This window comes from Vulpes vulpes, chromosome 8 (assembly GCF_048418805.1).
Source record: "Vulpes vulpes isolate BD-2025 chromosome 8, VulVul3, whole genome shotgun sequence".
In the NCBI taxonomy this organism is placed as follows: Eukaryota; Metazoa; Chordata; class Mammalia; order Carnivora; family Canidae; genus Vulpes; species Vulpes vulpes.
This window is the reverse complement of record NC_132787.1, coordinates 3,426,331-3,447,794: the sequence shown is the minus strand read 5'-3', so window position 1 is coordinate 3,447,794 and position 21,464 is coordinate 3,426,331. Positions and strand designations below refer to the sequence as shown.

The following is a 21,464-nucleotide window of genomic DNA, read 5'->3' as shown; positions in this document are numbered from 1 at the left end:
CAGAGGACCTGAGTTTATTGGCTGGATGCAGTGTACCAGGCAGTACTTGTAGCTTGTGTCAAGGAATAAGGAAGTGTCTTGACCCTCTCACTGGGAAATAGGCCTCAGAGAGGGAGGTGGAGACCTGGGGGAGGTGCCAGAAGAGAACAGTCAGAAGTGATGACAGAGAGGGTGGATTAAGAGTGAAACTCAGGTGACATGAGAGATGCTTTCCAGAGCATGGCTTTCGGTTCAGGCATGAAACAGGAACAGGCCGCAAAGGGAGCGAGGAGAGTTCAAGCTAGTTGTTGGAAGGAACTTCTTATGAGGATTTGTGAGTCCCTGGAGCATGTTACCAAGATCTCTGCAAGTATGTACAGGCTACTTACTCTTTGGAATCATGAGGTAGAGATATAATAATAATTCCTTAGAGATCCACAGATCTCTTACTGTTTCCTAAAGATCTAATGATCTATTTCCTTACCTGGATTTCAACCCAAGAGACTATTGTCTTCACATGTTTAATAGAGTTTGGATCAATTGGAAAAGAACCCCAGTATTTGGCTGTGTTTTCAACCATCTAGGAGCATCTGTCCTAGATTAGACATTTCTTATGTGGAATAGTATTTTCCAAATTATGGCTAAAGTCCCTCAAGCTTTAGCTCTGTACATCAGATTACCTCCTTTCTGCCTATACATTTCTGATGTGCCAACTAGCCATGGATACGCTTCTATAGATTTCGCTTATCCATTTATTAACCTTTTTAAGGTCTGAATTCATAAAAAATTTGTTAATTTTGAAATTATTTTATTACAAAATAACAGCCATTAGGGAGTATGATCTTTAAAGCCTCATGGATTGCCAGTTGATATTGGGGTAAGGCTCATTCTTTGACCTTTTAAAAAATTATATATTCGTATAACAAATATTTGTTGAGCACCTACTGTGTGCCAGGAACTGTTTTAGGCCATGGAAACATAGGGCACGACAGACAAAGGATCTATCTTCATGAGACTTATAACTAGTGGGAGAAGACAGACAAAAGTGAGCAGCCCCAGACTGAGTAGACTTTGGATCTGGATACTGTAATTCTGTGTTAATGAAGCTCAAGATGGTATTTTTTCTTAGTTGCATTCCAGTGTTGGAACTGTGAAGCTAGAACTCTCCAACTCTTTAAATGATTTTATGTTTGTGTGGAACTGATTTTTAAATTTTTAATTAATTTTACAAAAGATTTTATTTATTAGAGAGAGCAGGAGAGAGAGAGAGAACAAGAGCAGGGTGAGGGGCAGAGAGAGAGGGAGAAGAAGACCCCTCCCCCAGCACCCACTAAACAAGGAGCCTGCTGTGAGGCTCAATTGGGGGACCCTGGGATCATGACCTGAGCTGAAGGCAGATGCTTGCTGACTGAGCCACCCAGGTGTCCCTGGAATTGATTTTTGAAGAGTTTAGCTTCACAGCAAAATTGAGCAGAAGATGCAGAGAGTTCCCATCTGCCCTCTGCTCCCACGCATGCAGTCTCCCCTGCTACCCCCATCCCATATACTAGAGTGGTAAGCTTGTTGCAACCGATGCACTTACGTTGACACATCGTTATCACCCAAAGTCCATAGTTTACATTAGGGTTCATTCTTGGTATTATAGGTTCTGTGGGTTTTGATGAATTTATAATGATATATCCACTATTATAGTATCATAGAATAGTTTCACTGCCTTGAAGATCCTCTGTGCCCTGCCTCCTCATCCCTCGCCAGCTACCCCTGGCTACCCCTGATCTTTTTAGCATCTTCATAGTTTTGCCTTTTCCACAATGTCATATAGTTGTAATCATGCTTTCAGACTGGCTTTGTTCACATAGTATTATCTCCTTAAAGGTCTATTATGTCTTTTAATGTCTTGATAGTTTCTTTTTAGTGCTGAGTAATAGTCCATCGTCTAGGTGTATTATAGCTCATTCATTCACCTTCTAAAGGATATTTTTGTTGCCTCCAAGTTTTAGAATTGATTTTTTTAAAGATTTATTTATTTATTCATTCATTCATAGAGAGACAGAGAGAGGCAGAGACACAGGCAGAGGGAGAAGCAGGCTCCATGCAGGGAGCCCGACATGGGACTTGACCCCGGGTCTCCAGGATCACGCCCTAGGCTGCAGATGGTGCTAAGCCGCTGCGTCACCGGGGCTGCCCTGGAATTGATTTTTTTAAAGATTTATTTATTTGAGAGAGAGCGAGCGAGTGAGTAAGCATGGGGGGGGGAGGGCAAAGACAAAGTGAGAGAGTCCCAAGCAGATTCCATGCCAAGTGTGGACTCCAATATAGGGCTTGATCCCACAACCCTGAGATCACAACCTGAGCTGAAACCAATACTCAACCAAACCAACCAACCAAACCAATACTGAACCAAACTCAACCAACTACACCACCCAGATACACCTGGAGTCAATTTTTTTGTACCTAAATATAGGACTTTATAGCTTTCCCTATTACTTTTCATTTTGATGATTTCCTCCTATTACAATCTGTTGAGATCTTTTTGTATTTTAATTTTGTCATACTATATCCTTAGAAGGCATGCTCGTTGAATTTACAGGTGATACAAAGTATGTGGGAATGGCTATGTTAGTTGTGTATCCTCGGAGCCAGTTGAAGCATGAAGCATGTTGGGCCTGGGAGGCAACAGGGTGGCCAGGAGGACAAATCTGATCTGATCTGCTCTGGTTAAATGGAAGAGGAGGCCACTGTGGTGGGATACTACCAGGAATAATGCAGTATCAGGAAGAGCTTGCATCACAATTCCAGGAGACTTGGATTTTTAAGGCAAGAGTGTGATGGAGCATAGGGAGCAGGAGCAGGAGATATCCAAGCTTGCAGGAGATGGTTGAGAGCTGATAGGTGGACCAGGTCCTCCTTGCTCTGTAGATTGAATTCCACAGGAAGGGCCTGAGAGAAAGAAACTAAGCAGGAGACCACCAGGGATCATTCTGGGCACATGAGGTGCCAAGCTTGGTTGTTGGCACAATTTAATTCAAGATCTACATGCTGATCTCTGTCTCTCTTTAGTAATGGCTGATGTGTGGTTGGGTGTGGTTGGGGCTTGTGCGTGGGCCTCAAGCAACAGGACCGACCTCAGGGGTCTGAAGTGGGCCAAGGAGCAGGCTCTGATGGAGCCCCTGGCCCAGTCACGGCTGAAAGGGTTTCACTGAATATTTGCCTGCTTTTTCAGGAATCTTTTTTTCTCTTCCCTTAGCTGCAGGTGTACTGTCCCAGAAAACCCAAGCAATCATACCCTCCAGTACTGGAAGGACCACCATATCGTGACAACAGAAGTCCAGTGGGCCAATCTGACTGTTAGTGTAAGTCCGGGAGCTGCATTATAGCACTGGGACCTCCAGGTTTGAGTGCCATGGCCCTTCAGCCAGGTCTGGCATTTTCAAAAATAAAGGTTTTTAAATTTATTTGCACTAGTCTTACTGACCCTTTTCCCCTTCAGAAATTCTCTTGTAGTATAAAGAGAAAAGAATATTTCTCCTCTCTCCCACGTGCCCCTTACCCAGTGACCCTGCAGGGATATGTGAGCACGAAACCAGGCAGGGCAGGGGGCACCCCCAGGGCTTATGAGACCTGAAGAGCTTTCAGGTTTGGAAGTGCTCGGTCATATACACAACACGAGTTGGCAGGGCCCTCCCAGCACTGCATGCTTGCTTGGGACCATCCTGGCTTCATTTCTAAAAGTGCTGAAGGACTAGGAGTTGTCACTGTGCTGGGAAGGGGCCTGTGCAAGCGACCGCACCATGCTGCACAGAGGGCAGGCAGATGCTGCCGGCAGCCTGCGCTCCCCAGCGCTGTGAGGTGACAGTGGGTGGTGGGCTCCAGCAGCCAGAGATGCTGGTTCCCTCGTGCCTGCCTGCTGTCACCCAGGATGCTTGTTCTTCCAGGAATGCCAGGAGCTGCATGGAGAGTTCACGGGATCTGCGTGTGGCCATCACGGACCCTATACTCCTGATGTGCTCTTTTGGTCCTGTATTCTCTTCTTCACCACCTTCATCCTCTCGAGCACTTTAAAGACTTTTAAGACAAGCCGCTATTTCCCAACCAGAGTACGTAGCACACTCACACATCTCTTTTGCATTAGAATTCTAATGTAACAGAGTCTATTCTCAGCCTCCACGCTGCCTGCGGAGTGGAGTCGCAGGTGGCAAGCTCCACATGTCCTGGTAAGCCACACCATGGCATTCTCTTCTTCTAGGGTCTGGCAACCTCTCATAAATGTATGGTGGGATGAGGGATTAATACTTAAAAAAGGCGGCAGGTGATAAGCACCTTGCTGGCCCATTCAGTAGAGCGTGCAACTCTTTTTTTTTTTTAAGTAGGTTCCATGCCCTGTGTGGAGCCCAACACATGGCTTGAACTCACAAGACCTGAGCTGAGTTGGTATAGCACCTGACTCTCAGGTTAACTGAGCCACCGAGGCCCTCTGAGCATGAGACTCTTGATCTTGGGGTCATGAGTTCAAGCCCCACACTGAGGGTAGAGATTACTTAAAAAAAAAGTCAGAGGGTTTAAGGTGATTCTCTAAAAGCTATTAATGCTTATTTCCAGAATGCTGTTAAGTTTTCATTTCTAGAATGCTGGGATATGTAGCATGCAATAGCTAGAGCTGGCTCCTAAATATAGTAAATTGGGATGATTAGTTTGGATACATGGGAGACCCCGAAGTCTCTTCCCAGGGATGGCTCTTGTGGCACCTTTGAAATCACTGGTCACATTGATTGCAGCAGCCAAAGTACTCCTGACTTGGTTTCCATGACTGTTTGAAGCTCAGCTGTCTTTCCTGATGCAGATGGCACTGTTTGATCATGACCAGTTTCAGCCAGAATTAGAGACTGGGTGTAGAGTGGCCAAAAGGGGCCACTTTTATTTTGAAATAGAGTTCAAATCAGGAGAAATGGTGGCTTTTCTGTAAGTGCGGGTTTAATCAGGTATATTTGTTGAGCAGAAAGTCCAAATGGGTGGGGAGCTCAGTTGATAAGATATTTATGGTACACACATGTATAGCTAAAACATATTCTTAGATTTCAGTGAGACTACAGAGTAGTTAAGGGAAACACATATTAAGTAAGTTCAGGGTCATTATTTCTAGTCTGGACAGATAGTTAATAAGCAGCAATTCTCTACTAGCTGCTTGCCCAGGCCTGGGTTAAGTGTTAGCGGGTACATTAAAAAAAGTTTTTTCAAAATCTTTTTCAAAGATTTTATTTATTCATTTAAGAAGAGTGTGTAACCTTGAGAGAGCATGCATAGGGGGAGGGGCAGAGGGAGAAGCAGACTCCCCGCTGAGCAGGGAGCCCCAAACAGGGCCCTGGGATCATGATCTGAGTCAAAGGCAGACTTTAACCAACTGAGCCATCCAGGTGCCCCCAAAGAAGTTTAAAACATGGTTTCTGCCATCATATAGGAAGGGGAAACACATGAAGCATACAGGTTCATATAAGACATTAGTAGAGAGTTGGGTGTAAGGACCATAGTGGTTCAGCAGAGAGAAGGGCCACTGCGCCCCAGGCTGGTCAGATGAGCCCAAGATGGATGGTTCATGAGGTGGGAGGAGGTACATGTGCAGAGAATTTGTGTAACTTTTAGAAGAGAACTAACAAAACCAGGGATAGGGAGCTGGAAACCTCAGGTTTCAAAGGAAGGCAAAGTCAGGTTAAGATATATTTTGGCTAAGACATATTTTGCTCAATCTCTGTTGTAAGTTCAGATTAAGATAGGCAGTGGGCATTCTAGAGGCATTGTATTTTTATTAAGGCTACACTAAACTATTAAAGGCCTCTAGGGCACAACATGGTCAGAAGTGCTATAGAGAAAATTAAGCAGGAAAGGGGTTTAGGAGATGCCAGGGTGGAGGGTGGAGGGTGGAGGGTGGTGACCAGCTTTAAGTAGCATCAGAGAAGACCTCAAGGAGAAGGTAATGTTTGCATGAGCATAAAGAAGGTGAGGGAGCTACCCAAGAGGTCACCTGGAGAAAAAGCATTCTAGGTAGAGGGATGAGCGAGTACAAAGACCCTAAGGTGGGAGTGGGTCTGGCATGTTTAAGAAACAACAAGGGAATCCATGGGACTGGAGCAGAGTGAGCGAGTGGAAGAGTATTAGAGGCTCAGCTCAGAGGGGTGATGATTTCAGTGTGTGGGCTCATAGGCCAGGGGCTTTTGTGTGTTTACCTCAGTGAAATGAGGATCCATTTCAGGGTTTTCCTGGAGGAGTGACCTAATCCAACTTAAGTTTTAAATGATCAGTCTGGCAGCTTTAAAGGAGAACAGAGCAAGGTCAAGGGTCAACTGTACTTACCATGTCAAGAGCTGATGGTGACCTTGATCTGGGCAGGAGCAGTGGAGGTGGTGAGAGGTGCTCAGAGCCGGGATGTGTTCTGAAGGTAGAGCCAGCAGGACTTGCATGCAGGTAGATGAGGTGTGGGACATGAGGGAGAAGAAGAGTCGATGCTGATGCCAAGGCTCATCTGGGCTGGCACAAATGGCCCTTGACTGGTCCCAGAAAATCTTATTCCAAGTTCTCAGAACTATTGCTGAAACCCAGCCATGAATGCTCCAAACAGAACTCTTCACAGTCAGGGTGGTTACATTAGAGGTTGATGGATAGTCTGTTCTTCCCCCATCATATCAACCCTTTTGGGGTATTAACTTGGGCATATTAACATATTTCTATTGTTTAAATATGCTTATATTAATTCAGTTATAAAATTAAAGCAGTCTTCTGAGGATTTAAAACCTTTTGTAATACTAAATTCTTTTCTATCGCATTTGACCTAATAAAACATTTTTCCAATCCTTTCTCATGCCAGGTACGTTCCATGGTCAGTGACTTTGCTGTTTTTCTCACTATCTTCACAATGGTGATTATTGACTTTTTGATTGGAGTCCCATCACCAAAACTTCAAGTTCCCAGTGTGTTCAAGGTAAACAGCTTTCAGGGCACTTCATGCCTTCCTGTGGTTTCCTAGAATTTGGTCCTGAGTTAATTTCAAAGGCCTGACAATATCCTAATCCTGTGTTCTGCAGTCCTCTAAATCTGGGCTTTGCTCCTCATTCCTTACCTTTCAGAAGAGTAAACTCTTCAGGCTTGGATGAGTTCACGCCAGAACGCTAAGGTGATTTAATGAATGAAAAGTTAAGATTTAAAACAATGGAAGGTACACATGTACTTAAATAGATACCACATGTGGTGGAATTGTGGGTCCCTGGTTAACAGCCCTTTCATGGAACATCAACTCTCTAAGAAGGATAAAGAAGCTAAGTAAGGACTTGTTCCCTGTCTGCAAGGATCTTGCCAGTGAAGAAGTGAGCGAGCCAGGGGGCCTCATCCACACTGTAGCGCCCCTGCTAGAGTAACCAGGGCAGCTCTTCAGCCCTATTTCATTGTTTCTTTGCATAACTCTCTATAACCTATAATATTTTCCCTAAAATGTATACAAAAAAGTGAAAGAAATGGTCATATGTGGGGCTCTAGATCTGTTTCAGTGTAGGAGTACCCAGTAACAGAGAGGCTGGGAAGGTGAGCTCGGCTCAAGAGGGCCCCGTAAGAGCAGAGGGGAGGGAAAGCCTGGGGGTACTCAGTGACCTGAGACGAATCATGAAATGAGAAGACAGGAGAGGCTGGGGAGGAGGAGGAGGAGGAGGGGAATAAAGGGAGTCCTTGACATATAAACATCCCTGTACCATGTGCCTTTGTCTTCCCTTTCTTTTCCTCTCCCTCCCTGAAATAGGTGGTTAAAAATATCTTTTTCCATATTGCCTGAAAATTTTTTATTTTATTTTGTTAAATGCACTGCAGTGCCATCAGTTAGAAATTTGTGGATTAAAAAACACCCTCCTTAAAAATATAATTCCTCCAAGAATATGTCATTCTCACCTTTGTTTGGATGAGTGCAATCAGCTTTCTCTCTAATACCTAGCTGAGGTCAGCCCTCCAGGAGGAACGGATTTGGTGTAAAAATAAGTAATTTGAGAACATTAAGCAGTCCTTGGAAAGGTTCCCTGATGGGTAAGCTTAAGATAGTCAGAAGGTACTGAATTTCTGGGACATCTGGGAAGAGGCCTCTGGGAGGTGGGAGAGAGACGCGAAGGGAAAATGGGAGAATGTCAAGGAAAATGTTGCTCATTGGCAGGCCTCGCTTTCAGGAAGCAGAGAAGAAATTTTCTTCCTTCTTTCCTTCCCTATTATGTCACTTGGCCCCTAGTGGTTAAGACCCAGTCTGACGGCAAGTACTATTACTAATGTGTTAATGTCAGTCATATTTTAAAAGATTCTTTTAAAATTTATTCATTTGAAAGAGAGGGAAACTGAGCAAGTGAAAGTACAAGCAGGGTGTGGGGGCCAGAAGGAGAAGGAGAAGCAGACTCCCCACTGAGCAGAGAGCCTGATGCGGGGCTCGATCCCAGGACCCCAGAATCATGACCCAAGCTGAAGGCAGATGCTTAACCACACCCAGGAGCCCCATGTTAGTCAAACCTTAATAAATTTTTGTGTTGATCTGAGAATTTAACTATCACTTAGAACATTGTTACTAAGGTGACACAGATTCTATAAACTTTCAGAACTTAACCCATTCATAATTTGGGATTTGATGGCATTATTGATGAGTCTTTGAATCCTAGAATCGTGACCAATATGGACCCAACTACTCTGGATGTAACGGTCTTTGCTTTGTCCATTGAGTTGGGGTCAATTCTGCACTAATTTGTATCCCTGGCCTTTTATCTTCCATTACTACTTGCCAAACAGGGAGAACTTTTCTTCCCCAGAGTACCCTCGAGGGGGTTTGAGAATCTAGGAGAGTTTAGGTATGTCATGAACACCCAAACAAGATTTATGAACAGTAGTGGTCATTTTTTTTTTTTTAAGATTTTATTTATTTATGGTTGAGAGACACACAGAGAGAGGCAGAGACAGAGGCAAAAGGAGAGGCAGCCTCCTCACAGGGAGCCCAATGTGAGACTTGATCCCAGGACTCTGGGATCATGTTCTGAGCCAAAGGCTGATGCTCAACCACTGAGCCACCCAGGCGTCCCAGCAGTCGTGGTCTTATTGGAGTATAGGAGGAAGGGTCCTGGACCAAAAAGCCCCCAAGTTCAGTAGTCTTGGGCTCCTCTCTGAGGTCTCTGGTACCTGGGCTCCTGTTTCATTGCTGATGAGAGAAGGCCCTTGGACCAATACAGTCTAAGCCCATGAGATTCCATGCAACTGGCTCTACTTTGTCTTTATTTGTTCTATAGACATACATCACATGGCCTCTGGAGGGGAGCAGTCCAAAAATCTGGAGGAGCATAGTAAAAATTACATATATTTGCCTTCATTATAATAGTATTAAATCCTTTTGTATATGAAATTATTTTTTGACAACAGATTTTGTTATTTTATTTGGGCTAATGTTCAGATAAAGTTGCTTTCTCTGTATGTGGGTTTGGAGAGTTAGGGGAAGGAAGTGAAGGATTAATGAATATTTCACAGGAAGTTGATAATTGAGGATTGACTCAAAGGGAGTTTGGAACAAGGTCACACATTTCCTAAAGTGTTGCTGTATTTTGGGCAGCCCAGGTGGCTCAGCGGTTTAGCACCACCTTTGGCCCAGGACATGATCCTGGAGACCTGGGATCAAGTCCCATGTGAGGCTCCCTGCATGGAGCCTGCTTCTCCCTCTGCCTGTGTCTCTGCCTCTCTGTGTGTGTGTCTCTCATGAATAAATAAATAAAATCTTAAAAAAAAAAAAGAGTTTCTGTATTTCATGACTTTTTTCTTAAGGATTCTCATTTAAGAATAAAAATAATGTGGATATTGTGATTCATTTGGTTTTGTTTTGCCCCAATGACTATAGTTAAAATATAAAAATAAAACTTTGGTGGTTTTTTTTCCCTCCTTTAGCCAACAAGGGATGATCGAGGGTGGATTATTAGTCCCATTGGCCCCAATCCCTGGTGGACTGTGATAGCTGCAATTATCCCAGCTCTTCTCTGTACCATCTTAATATTCATGGACCAGCAGATCACAGCTGTCATCATTAACAGGAAGGAACACAAGCTCAAGGTAAGAAAAATCCGACCTAGAAGGACAAATGGCAACCTATTACTTTTTTTTTTTACTTTAGGGTAAGCCCATTTAGACCAGGAACTACAGAACCTGAATAAAAGCAGTCATGGAAGGAGCTCATAAAGGTTTTAGGGGTTTCTAGTCCCTCCATTAGTGACAAAGATTGGTTTGGAAATGAAACCAGAGTAGAGCATGATGGAATGGTGTGAAGGGAGCTTAGACTCATTATGTCCTTGCAAACCTGTGGGGAAGGTGGGTGGGCACAGTTCCTTGTGGTCCCTACATGGGCTTATCTTTCTAAGGTTCAGTTCAGGGCTTGGGCCACTGTTGCCTAAATCAGATATTCTCCCATTGACGTCCATTACTAGGGTTTCCAGACCGAACCTCGGACCCAAGGATTCTAAGGAGGTAGGGTTGATTCTAATACACTTGTTAGTGAGAGGCTTCATGCCTTCATCTCTGTAGAGTAGGTAAATCCATATTTGTCAAGGATCTGGGAATGTTTGTAAGTAGCCGTTTATCTGTATTGTCTACCATCTAGACACTAGAATGGTCAAGAGGTGGCTTGGCCTCTGGTACTCTGCCAAGAAAAGATGAATCTTTGAGTGTGTGAGACTCGGGGTGAGATCTGGGGACACTTGAATAAAAAATGGATATGGCATGTTTAGGACAGGCTAAGGTTTCTTATTTTCTTCTCTGTTTCCTCCAAACCAGGAGGGGCTGGAAGACTCATCTGGGATCCCTGGACCCCTTCTTTCTTACCCATACACCCCTTCCTGCTTTGGGCCTGAGACAATTAGCTCACTGTTCTATGCCCCACTAAAGCCAGCCCACTGGTGGTGACAGAGACTCTCTTTCCCCACAGAAAGGCTGTGGCTACCACCTGGACCTGCTGATGGTGGCCATCATGCTGGGTGTCTGCTCCATCATGGGCCTGCCCTGGTTTGTGGCTGCAACTGTTTTGTCCATCACGCATGTGAACAGCCTCAAACTAGAATCTGAGTGCTCTGCTCCTGGAGAACAACCTAAGTTCTTGGGCATCCGAGAACAGAGAGTGACAGGCCTTATGATCTTTGTGCTGATGGGCTGCTCAGTCTTCATGACGGCCATATTGAAGGTAACCATTCATTCACTTGTTAGAAAATATTTAATGCCTGATTCGTGTCAGGAATTCTGTTAGGTACTGAGAATACAGTGATACATGCCAAAGAGATACACATACAAACACCTGCCCTGAAAGAGCTTACTCTAGCAGAGCAAGACAGATAAGATGTAATTAAGGAAGTTAGTTAAGAAAACAAACATGAAGGGTGTCTTCAGGCTTGTGGTTTTGAGTCCCATGTTAGGTATGGAGATTACTTAAAAATAAAATCTTAAAAAATATGAGGGGCACCTAGGTGGCTCAGTTGGTTAAGTTTCTGACTCTTGATCTCAGTTTGGGGTCTTGAATTCAGGCCCTGCATTGGGCTCCACTCTGAGCATGGAGCCTACTTAAAGAAAGAAAGAAAGGAGGAGGGAGGGAGAGTTAAAAAAGAAAGAAAACAAACATGATAATTATAGACTATGATAAATGATAAAAGGAAATATATAGTGTTCTATGGTGTGACAGAGAATGAATTAAGGGAGTGTTGTTTTAGTTAGTGTGGTCAGAGAAGGTCTCTCTACAGAGATGGTATTTAAGATGGGATGGAGCCAGCAAGGCCGTGGATGGTGGGAGATGGCCTGGGGAAAGGGAGGAGAGCATTCTAGTCAGGCCTAGGTGGGAAAGAATGATATGTGTTCTAAGAAATATGAAGGCCGTGTGGTTTGAGGGCAATGAATCAAGGCAAGAGTGTAGTGAAATGAGAGTGAAGAGCAGGTAGGGGCAGATCATACAGGGCCTTGCTGACTCTGGTAAAGTTAACCTTTGAAGGGTTGACTTTCAGGCAAGGATGTGGTCCATTTAGTATTTTTAAAAGATCACTCTGGTTGATATCTAGAGAATACGTTTTTAGGGTTAGGAAAAGTAGAAGCAGAGACACTAGGGAGGCTATTATAGGTGGGAGATGATGGGGACTTGGATAAGGAAGGTGGTAGAAGGAATGGGTAAAAGGGGTGACTTCTCTATATCTTGGAGGCAGATCCCAAGTCTTGCTGGTTGACTGGATGTGGAATGGAGTGGAAAATGGAAAAATGAAAATGCTAGGTTTCTGATTTGGCCATCTGGGTGGAGAGTACTGACATTTAAGATGGAGAAGGCTGCATGAAGGAGGGAGTGATTTTGTGATGGGTAGTGGGGCTATGGTCAAGTTTTGGGTGAGATATCCAGGAGGCAACTGAGTGAAGAAGCTAGAGGAAGGTTCTGGATTAAAAATATAAATGCAGGAGTCAACAGCACCGAGTGGTATTGAAAGCCATGGGAGTAGATAAGATCACTCAGGGAGAAGGGTAGATATAAAAGAGAAGTCGGACCAGAGGCAAGAGCAGAGTCTCAGGAGCTCCAGTATTTACAAGTTGGGTAGAGGAGTTGACAGCAACAGAGACTCAGAGGAGCTGCCAGAGAGGTGGGAGGGAACCCGGGAGGGTGTGGTATCAGGGAAGCCAGGCAGGGGGAATGTTTCCAGAAGTGGGATTGGTTAGAATCTGCCCAGAAAGATAAAGACTAAACCAAGCCATCGGATTTGGCAACATGGAGGCCTAACATGATGCGACGAGAGCAGATTCAGTGGAATGATAGGGTGGAAGTTGAATTACAGGGAAGCAAAGAGCAAATACGGGGTGAGAAGTAAAGAGAGCGTGGGCAGACAACTCTTCAAGAGATTTTTCTATGCAATGGAATGGAACATGCGTAGTGACTGGTGTGAGATATGGGGTTAAAAGAGGATTTTTGGAAAGATGGAAGATACCTCAAATGTGATAAAAATATTTAGTTTTGTGGTTGTAAGGTTTGCATCTGAGAAAAACGGGGTGAAAAGGAAAGCTCTCTGGCTGTACTGCCAAGCCCCAGACACTCTGGAGCACTTACTTGGCTCCCTTGCTTCCTTTCCCCATATTTTTGGTGAATTTTCAACCACCCCAGCCTGCACTGCGAGTGCTATTTAAGGGTGACAGCTGAGAGAAATGGGAAAGAGTTTAGAATCATCTTCCTGGCCCCTTACTCTCTGCCCAGTCTTGCCACCTCTCCTCACCCTCCCTACCCCCTACTACTCTGTCCCCAGCCTGGTCCCCACTCCCACATCTGGTCTAGCTGCCATCTGGAGGAGCCCAAAGTTTGCTGCTTCTCTAGGAAGGTCACACGAGGGCATTGCAGTGGGCACCGCCTGGCCTTCCTAGAACTGGCCCAGAAGGCTTCTTTCAGGAAACCGTCATAGTTGTACAAAGTTAGCAGTGAACTGAGATGTCTACTCGCTACCATGAAACAGCATAAAATACAGTGGGCATTTTCTGGTTCTGAGAAGAATTATGTTTGGGAATGTTCTTTAGCCTCAGGATAAAAACAAGTCAAGTTTAGTCTTCAGCTCTGAGACTTCTCTTGCCTTAATTCCTAGGCCTCCTTTCCCTACCCCATAGATTGCCCTGAAGATTACCGGGATTGATGATGTGATGTGATAGGTCTGTATGTATAGTCAAGTGCAATATGATGTTGATATTTCTCCCCAAATCATTTCCTCTCTGATACCGCCCCATTCCCACCCTCAAGTCTCTGGTTAGCAGAAAGGAAACTTTTTAGTCCACGTTAAAATACACCAAATCCCTGAGATGATAGATGATGTAATTAGTGTTAAAAGGTATTAGTTCTATAAAAGAGGGGTGTGTGTGTGTGTGTGTGTGTGTGTGTGTGTGTGTGTGTGTCTGCCTCTTCCCACAGAGGAGGAAGAGCCAGACGGGTAAAATGTGAGGCCTATGATTTAACCAGGACTGGACTACACTTATGTGTAATTATTTTATTTTAGAACAAAATGATTTTTTATCATTGTCAGCTTCTGATTTTGCTCCTGCTTCTAAATCATGCAAAGGCAGCAGAAACTAAATGCAACATTTATGCAGTGGTTTTGGGACTTTGTTTCCTTTTTGGAGATTTAAAAGTTTATGTGGTCTTGAGTGTGCTGTGATATCAAATTTAATTTCTGGTCTTTCTGCTCTCTTGTCTTCAGTTTATTCCGATGCCAGTACTCTATGGAGTCTTCCTCTACATGGGAGTTTCTTCACTACAAGGAATTCAGGTATTGCGTGGTTCGGCCAGGGCAACAGCTTCCCAACCAGAGCTCATCTGTCCTGACCAGGGAGGGAAAGCTCTCCCAGGGACGCACAAACCCTTTCTTGAGAACTCATTTCCTAGTCTTGCTGGTTAAGCTATTTTAGATGTTTTTGGGGCATTGGGTAAGTCATTTGGGCACTCAAGCTGGCATGAGGGGACAGACACCTACGGGATGGCCTGGCTTGATGTCCTGGTACCAGTCATTCATTTTTTTTTTTTTAAGATTTTATTTATTTATTCATGAGAGACACACGGAGAGGCAGAGACATGGGCAGAGGGAGGAGCAGGCTCCCTGTGGGGAGCCTGATGCGGGACTGGATCCCAGGACCCGGGGATCATGACCTGAGCCGAAGGCAGATGCTCAACCCCTGAGCCCCCCCGTACCCCCATTAATTATTTAACAGACAGTTATTAGGCTTCTACACATGGATCACACTAGTTTTAGTGCCAGGCTACAGAGTGAGAGAGGGAGCTTAACTGGGGCACACTGGTGACAAGATTGGCAGTAGTGGGGGCTGCTCCAGGTAAGCAGATATTACCTCCTGTCATGCTCTGCCTTTTCCCATCTGTCAACTCAATCCTCTGAATCCTTTGAACAGAGAAAATCAGGAGCTTGGATAACTTGGGTATCCCAGATGATACGATAACCTAGTTTCTTCTTCTATTGGTGGCTGCTTTCTCTTTGTTTTTATGGAATGTCCAGTGGTCACTCTTACCCATTGAGTTTTAATGTGATCTTGGGCAGGTTATTGAATCTCTCTGGGTCTCTGTTTGCTTTTTTATTTATTTTTAATTAATTTATTTTTTTTATTTTTGAAGATTTTATTTATTTATTTGAGAGAGAGAGCAAGCAAGCACAAGCCAGGGGAAGAGGCAGAGAGAGGGAGAGGGAGAAGCAGACTCCCTGCTGAGTGGGAAGCCTGATGCCACGCTCCATCCCAGGACCCTGGGATCATGACCTGAGCTGAAGGCAGATGCTTAACCAACTGAGCCACCCAGGCGCCCCTATTCATTTTTTTAATATAAAGATGATCGGTCATCTGTTCTATATCCACGATGTTATGAAGTTTTATTTTATCTTTTTACTCTAAATAATCAATGAAAAGCTCTAAACTCCTGAAAGAACAAGTAAGAGATCTGGTTTTGATAATAAGCAGAAAGATGGAACTGGCTTATTTGGTTTTCAGCCCTTTCTGAGAAAGATCTCTCAGGAGCCAGTGTGGGATAGAAGAAAGAAATTTGAACCTAGGATTAGAAAAGATGGATTAAGGGACACCTCGCTGGTTTAGTAGATAGGGCATGTGAGTCTTTTTAAAAAAGATTTTATTTACTTATTCATGAGAGACACACACACAGAGAGGCAGAGACACAGGCAGAGGGAGAAGCAGGCTCCATGCAGGGAGCCTGACGTGGGACTCGATCCCGGGACCCCAGGATCAGGCCCTGGGCTGAAGGCGGCTCTAAACCGCTGAGCCACCCGGGCTGCCTGGCATGTGAGTTTTGATCTCGGGGTTGTGAGTTCAAGTGGCATGGGTTGGGTATAGTGATTATTTTTTAAAAATCTTAAAAAAATGATGGATTTTACATTTTGACTCTGTCATTTACCAACTTCAGCCACATTCAGACTGTACTCTTTGAGACTCAGTTTCCATTTTTGTTCAGTGGAAACAGTGGGTAACCTTTCAGAGCAGGTAATGTAAGAGACATGAATGGGCCTAACAAGGCTTCTGACCCAGAGGAACCTTCTGAAAATAAATGCCAGTTCCCTTCTTTCAGTTCTTTGACCGTCTGAAGCTCTTTGGGATGCCTGCAAAGCATCAGCCAGATTTTATCTACCTTCGGCACGTGCCTCTGCGCAAAGTGCACCTCTTCACCCTCATCCAGCTCACCTGCCTTGTCCTGCTCTGGGTCATCAAAGCATCTCCAGCTGCCATTGTCTTCCCAATGATGGTGAGTTTCAAAAAAAAAAAATTATATTTAAAAATAGTGATGAAATCTACACAACACAGAATTGATCGCCTTAACCATTTGTGGGGTACAGTTCAGTGGCATTCGTACGTTTACGTTGTTGTGCAACTATTGCCACCATACATTTCCAGAACTTTTTCATCTTGCAAAACTGAAACTCTGCACCCATTAAACAAGGACTCCCCATTCCTAGTCCCCTAGGAATATACATACCACAGTTCGTTTATCTGTACATTCATTGATAGACATTTGGATTGCTCCAACTCTCTGGCTATTGTGAATAATGCTACTGTGAACATGAATTGTACACATATCTGTTCCTGTTCCCGCTTTCAGTTCTTTGGAGTTTATACCTAAAAGTGGATTGCTGGATCATATGGTAATTCCACTTTTAATTTTTTGAAGAATGGCTGCGCAATTTTATAAGTACATGGGGTTCCAGTTTGTCCACATCTTTGCCAACAGTTATTTTCTGCTTTGGGGGTTTTAGTTTTGTTGTTGTTTTTTGGTTAACAGCCATCCTAATGTAGGTGAAGTGCTAACTCATTGTGGTTTCGATTTGCATTTCCCTAGTGACTAGTGAGGTCGAGCACCTTTTCATGTGCTTATTGACTATCTGCATATCTTCTTTGGAGAGTGTCTATTCAAATCCTTTGCCCATTTTTAAATCAGATTGTTGGTGTTTTTTATTGTTGAGTTTTAGGAGTTCTCGATCTATTCTGGATATTAATCCCTTCTTGATGGCGAGTTTCATGGTTGGCTTTTGCAGGAGCAGCATTGTTTTGGGACCTTGAAGTGTGGATACATGTGTGTAGCAGCTTGCCATGTTTACCTTCAAGTGTCAGCCTGTCTTCCTTCCTCCCTCCCTAACTTCCTTTCTCTTACCTCTCTCTCATGAATCTGACATGGAGAGGACTCTTCATGTTTGTAAAATTTGCCTACTTCAAAGCAACATAGTTGCAGTTTAGAATTTATTGCAATCAGAAGTGCCTGGAGTGGTGGAAACATACTGTTTTAAGCCACTGGAAGAGAGGAAGAAGTTGGCCCAGCACCGAGAAGTGATTGGGACATCCTTACCTCCTCTCGGACCGGACCGAAGCAGAGGCTTCGGAAAAGGAAGTAGGGAAGCTGACCTGAGTGTGGTGCAGCAGGTGACAAGCTGCTTCCTGCCACCAGGGTGAGGATGAAATTCTTGCCACCTGACGTCCTTGCTGTCTCCTCTTCTCCTCTTGTTACTACCTTCCCCTCTCTGGCTCCCCTGTGTCAGACGCTGAGCATTCCATGGGCTGTTTGAAAATGACCCGAAGGATGGGCCTCTAGAGAGAAAAGGCAGTGAGACTAACGTTTGGTACTTGTTCAGGGACTTTTGAACTCTGTCTTACCGGGAGAATACTCAAGGGTGAGGAAACAGAGGTCAGGGACCCTTCTCCCCTAATCTCCTACACCTATGCCTCCTGATGGGTCCCTGGATTTTGTTGGATTACATGTAGGTTTCTGCATTGGGGTGTTATATTCAGGGGTTGACCGTTTGGTTAAAGAAACAGCAAATTCCTGATGACCCCTTGGAAGGGATACTATCAATTTTGGATTTATTGAGAAAGTAGTTATGTAAATGAGGGAGAAATGTGGTTGAACATAAAAAGCCTGATTTGCCTCATTCCTTGTCCAGCCACCAGATGTAGCTGGTGAACACCAGTCAATCCAGGCCGGTCATTCCGGGTTATTATTAATTCCCCTTTGGCAGAAATGGCCTTTTATGGGAAAAAAAGTGGAGCAGCAGTTGAGGCGCCCTGTCCGATGTACAACTGAGGAAATTAGATGTCAGATTTTAGGCAAGTACTTTCTCTCCCTGGGCCTCAGTTTCCTCATTTACAAAAAAGAGTATCAGGCTGGTCCAAAGGGCAGAGACACAAAACACTAACGATTCATGATGTAGGCATAAAGCAAGGATTCTGTATAGGCAGAAGGATTAGAGGGAATTCAGATGGTCCTTCGAAGTCCCTCCTGCCACGGTGAGGCGTGCTTGGGCTGCGCGTGGCTGGCCTCATCGTAGCTGTGCTCTGGCAGAGGCTCTCTATCCCAGGGCTCACCACAGGGAAAGGCAACTCTTTGGGGCATCTGAGGATGAGGGGTTTCTCTTTTCAATGAGGACATTTAAATTGCTTGCTCTCTAAGTTGTAGGGTTGTTAGGATGATAGTTAAATAAAACATCTTAGAGAAAACACTCACCTTAGTATCTGGTACAAAGAAGCTACTCCGTAATAGGTCCCTAATAGGCAACTGTTACGATTACTATGGATTTGCTCTTCCTTGAAATGCCCTTGGGTGCTGTGAAAGTAAGACTTTACTTTTTAATTCCAGGAAGGAAATGAGCTCCTTTAATTCCCTCTTTTTATTTTTCTTCAGGTTTTGGCGTTGGTTTTCGTCAGGAAAGTCATGGATCTCTGTTTCTCTAAACGAGAGCTAAGCTGGTTAGATGATCTCATGCCTGAAAGTAAAAAGAAGAAGTTGGATGATGCCAAAAAGAAGGCCAAGGAGGAAGAGGTCATAGTTCTTGCACCAACTGTATACTCCGGGGCAGCCTCAAGTTACAGAACATAGGAAGGGCCACATGAAAAGTCAGCATGTCTGGAATCCCAAGGGTTATATTTAGGAGCTGGGAAGAGAACTCCAAAGATGTTCTTAGCTGAGAATGGATTAAGGATTCTTGTCCCTGTCTGTCCTTTATTTTTGAACCCAATAATCAGTTGTTTTTTACTTTGTTTGTCTACAGTCTACTCACCAGGTTCATACTTAGAATATGAACATAGCGTCTGCTCTTATTATCAGATCTAATGGTTCGTGTTCCCCCAAAAGGCCTAATTTGACAACTATACAAAACCTATTATTTGTTATGTACCTAATTGCAGATGGTGTCGTGGTTGGCACCAGGCAAAGATAACTCGCATAGGACTTTCTGTGCTCCCTCTTTTCCCTCAGCACTTGGCATCTGCTATCCACACAATGGACCCTCAATCAATGGCTTGTACGTGCCAAGAATGGATGTGTAGCAAAATGAAAATACCAGACCAAGAAATGAATGAGCCAGAAAGTGTTTCCAAATACAGTTAGTGCCTGAAATAGTGTCCTTTGAAATACTTTTTAAATGACATTTTTTCCTAATATCTTGAATTTTTAAAATCTTGTATTATTTTTCTCAGCTTTATTGAGATATAATCGACATATAACACTATGTAAAACATAATAATTTGCTATATGTATAGACTGAAATGATCGCCACAGTAGAGTTCGTTAACACATTCATCACCTCACATAGTCATATATTTTTTTTGTGTGGCGAGAATTTTTAAAATTACTCTCTCCACAACTTTCAAATACACGATACAGCATTGTTAACTATAATCACCAAGCTGTACATTATATCCACAGAACATATTCATCTTATAACTGAAAGTTTGTACCCTTTGACCACCTTCACCCATTTCTCCCATCCCCAGCAACAACCAATCTGTTCTCTGTTTCTATGACTTCAATTTTTTTTGGATTCCACAAATGAGTGAGATCATATAATATTTGTCTTTCTCTGTCTGCCTTATTTCACTTAGTATAATGCCCTCAAGTTTCATTCATGTTGTTGCAAATGGCAAGATTTCCTTCTTTTTTATGGCTGAATGATATTCAGTTGTGTGTATATATGTAGATATGTTACCTTTTCATCCACTGATGGACACTTAGGTTGTTTCCATGTCTTGGCTATTACAAACAATGCTGCAATGAACACGGAGACCTCTTTTCGAGATAGTAATTTCATTTCCTTTGGATATATATATTCAGAAATGGAATTGCTGGATCATAGGGTAGCTCTAATTTTAACTTTTTGAGGAACCTCCATGCTGTTTTCCAGAGTGGTTGTACCAGTTTGCATTCCCACCAACAGTGTAAGAGGGTTCCTGTTTCTCTGCATCCCTGCCAGAACTTACCTCTTATCTTTTTGGTACTAGCCACTCTGACAGGTGTGGAGTATGATCTCATTGTGGTTTTGATTTAAATTTCACTAATTAATTATTAGTGATATTAAGTACATTTTCATGTACCTTCCAGCCATTTGTATGTCTTCTTTGGAAAAATGGCTATTTAGGTCCTTTGCCTATTTTTAAATCGGATTATTATTATTTTTGCAATTGAATTGTATGTATTCCTTACATATTTTGGATATTAACTCCTTACCAGAGATGCGATTTGCAGATGTTTCCTCCCATTTCATAGTTTGCCTTTTCATGTTGTTGGTCATTTATTTTGCTGCAGATAAGCTTTTTAGTTTGATTTAGTCCCGCTTGTTTATTTTTGCTTTTATTCCTTGCACTTTTGGTGTCATATCCACAAAATCATTGCCAAGAACAATGTCAAAGAATTTTCCCCTATATTTTCTTCTAGGAGCTTTAGTGTTTCAGGTTTTACATTTAATTTAAGTCTTTAATAACATTTCGAGGTGATTTTTGTGAATGGTGTAAGATGGAGATCCAGTTTCATTCTTCTGCTTGTGAATATCCAGTTTTCCCAGTAATACTTCTTGAAGAGACTATCCTTTCTCCTCCAAATATTCTTGGCTCCCTTGTCAAATATTAGTTGACCATATACGCTTGGGTTTATTTCTGGGATCCTAAGTCTGTTACATAGGTCCATTTTCTATTATTAAATGAGTAAAAAAAAAAAAAACCCGAAACATTTCTTTTATTTATTTGAGAGAGGGAGGAAGGGAGAGAGCCCAGAGGGAGAGAGAGAGAGAGGGAAAAGCAGACTCCCTGCTGAGCAGAGAGCATGATGCAGTGCTCAATCCTAGGACTCTGAGTTCATGATCTGAGCTGAAGGAGCTGCTGAACTGACTGAGCCACCCAGGCACTCCTATTAAATGAGTTTTAACAATTATAAGCACAAAAGCAGTGGAGGAAAACTTTAAAGAGAAGAGTGATAGAAATCACTACATAAAATATGAAGCTTTCAAGCATCCCAAAACTCTATAAATAAAATTTTTATTTATTTTATTTTATTTTTTTATTTTTATTTTTAAAAAAGATTTTATTTATTTATTCATGAGAGACACACGCAGAGAGAGAGAGAGGGGGGGGGGGGCAGAGGGAGAAGCAGGCTCCATGCAGGGAGCCTGACGTGGGACTCGATCCCC

The 21,464-nt window shown here is 43.3% G+C and overlaps 1 protein-coding gene across 4 annotated transcripts in view; it reads left to right on the top strand.

Annotated features, from left to right (window-relative positions):
* SLC4A8 (solute carrier family 4 member 8) overlaps window positions 1-21,464 on the top strand; it is a 75,241-nt gene that overhangs the window by 41,980 nt on the left and 11,797 nt on the right. For all 4 annotated transcript variants that reach the window (XM_072765259.1, XM_072765260.1, XM_026000363.2 and 1 more), the window contains 8 exons: window positions 3,227-3,332; window positions 3,915-4,076; window positions 6,836-6,949; window positions 9,913-10,074; window positions 10,943-11,194; window positions 14,211-14,279; window positions 16,091-16,264; window positions 18,689-18,826. In XM_072765259.1, the coding sequence (XP_072621360.1) occupies window positions 3,227-3,332; window positions 3,915-4,076; window positions 6,836-6,949; window positions 9,913-10,074; window positions 10,943-11,194; window positions 14,211-14,279; window positions 16,091-16,264; window positions 18,689-18,826 (1,177 nt within the window). The remainder of the gene's footprint in view (window positions 1-3,226; window positions 3,333-3,914; window positions 4,077-6,835; window positions 6,950-9,912; window positions 10,075-10,942; window positions 11,195-14,210; window positions 14,280-16,090; window positions 16,265-18,688; window positions 18,827-21,464) is intronic.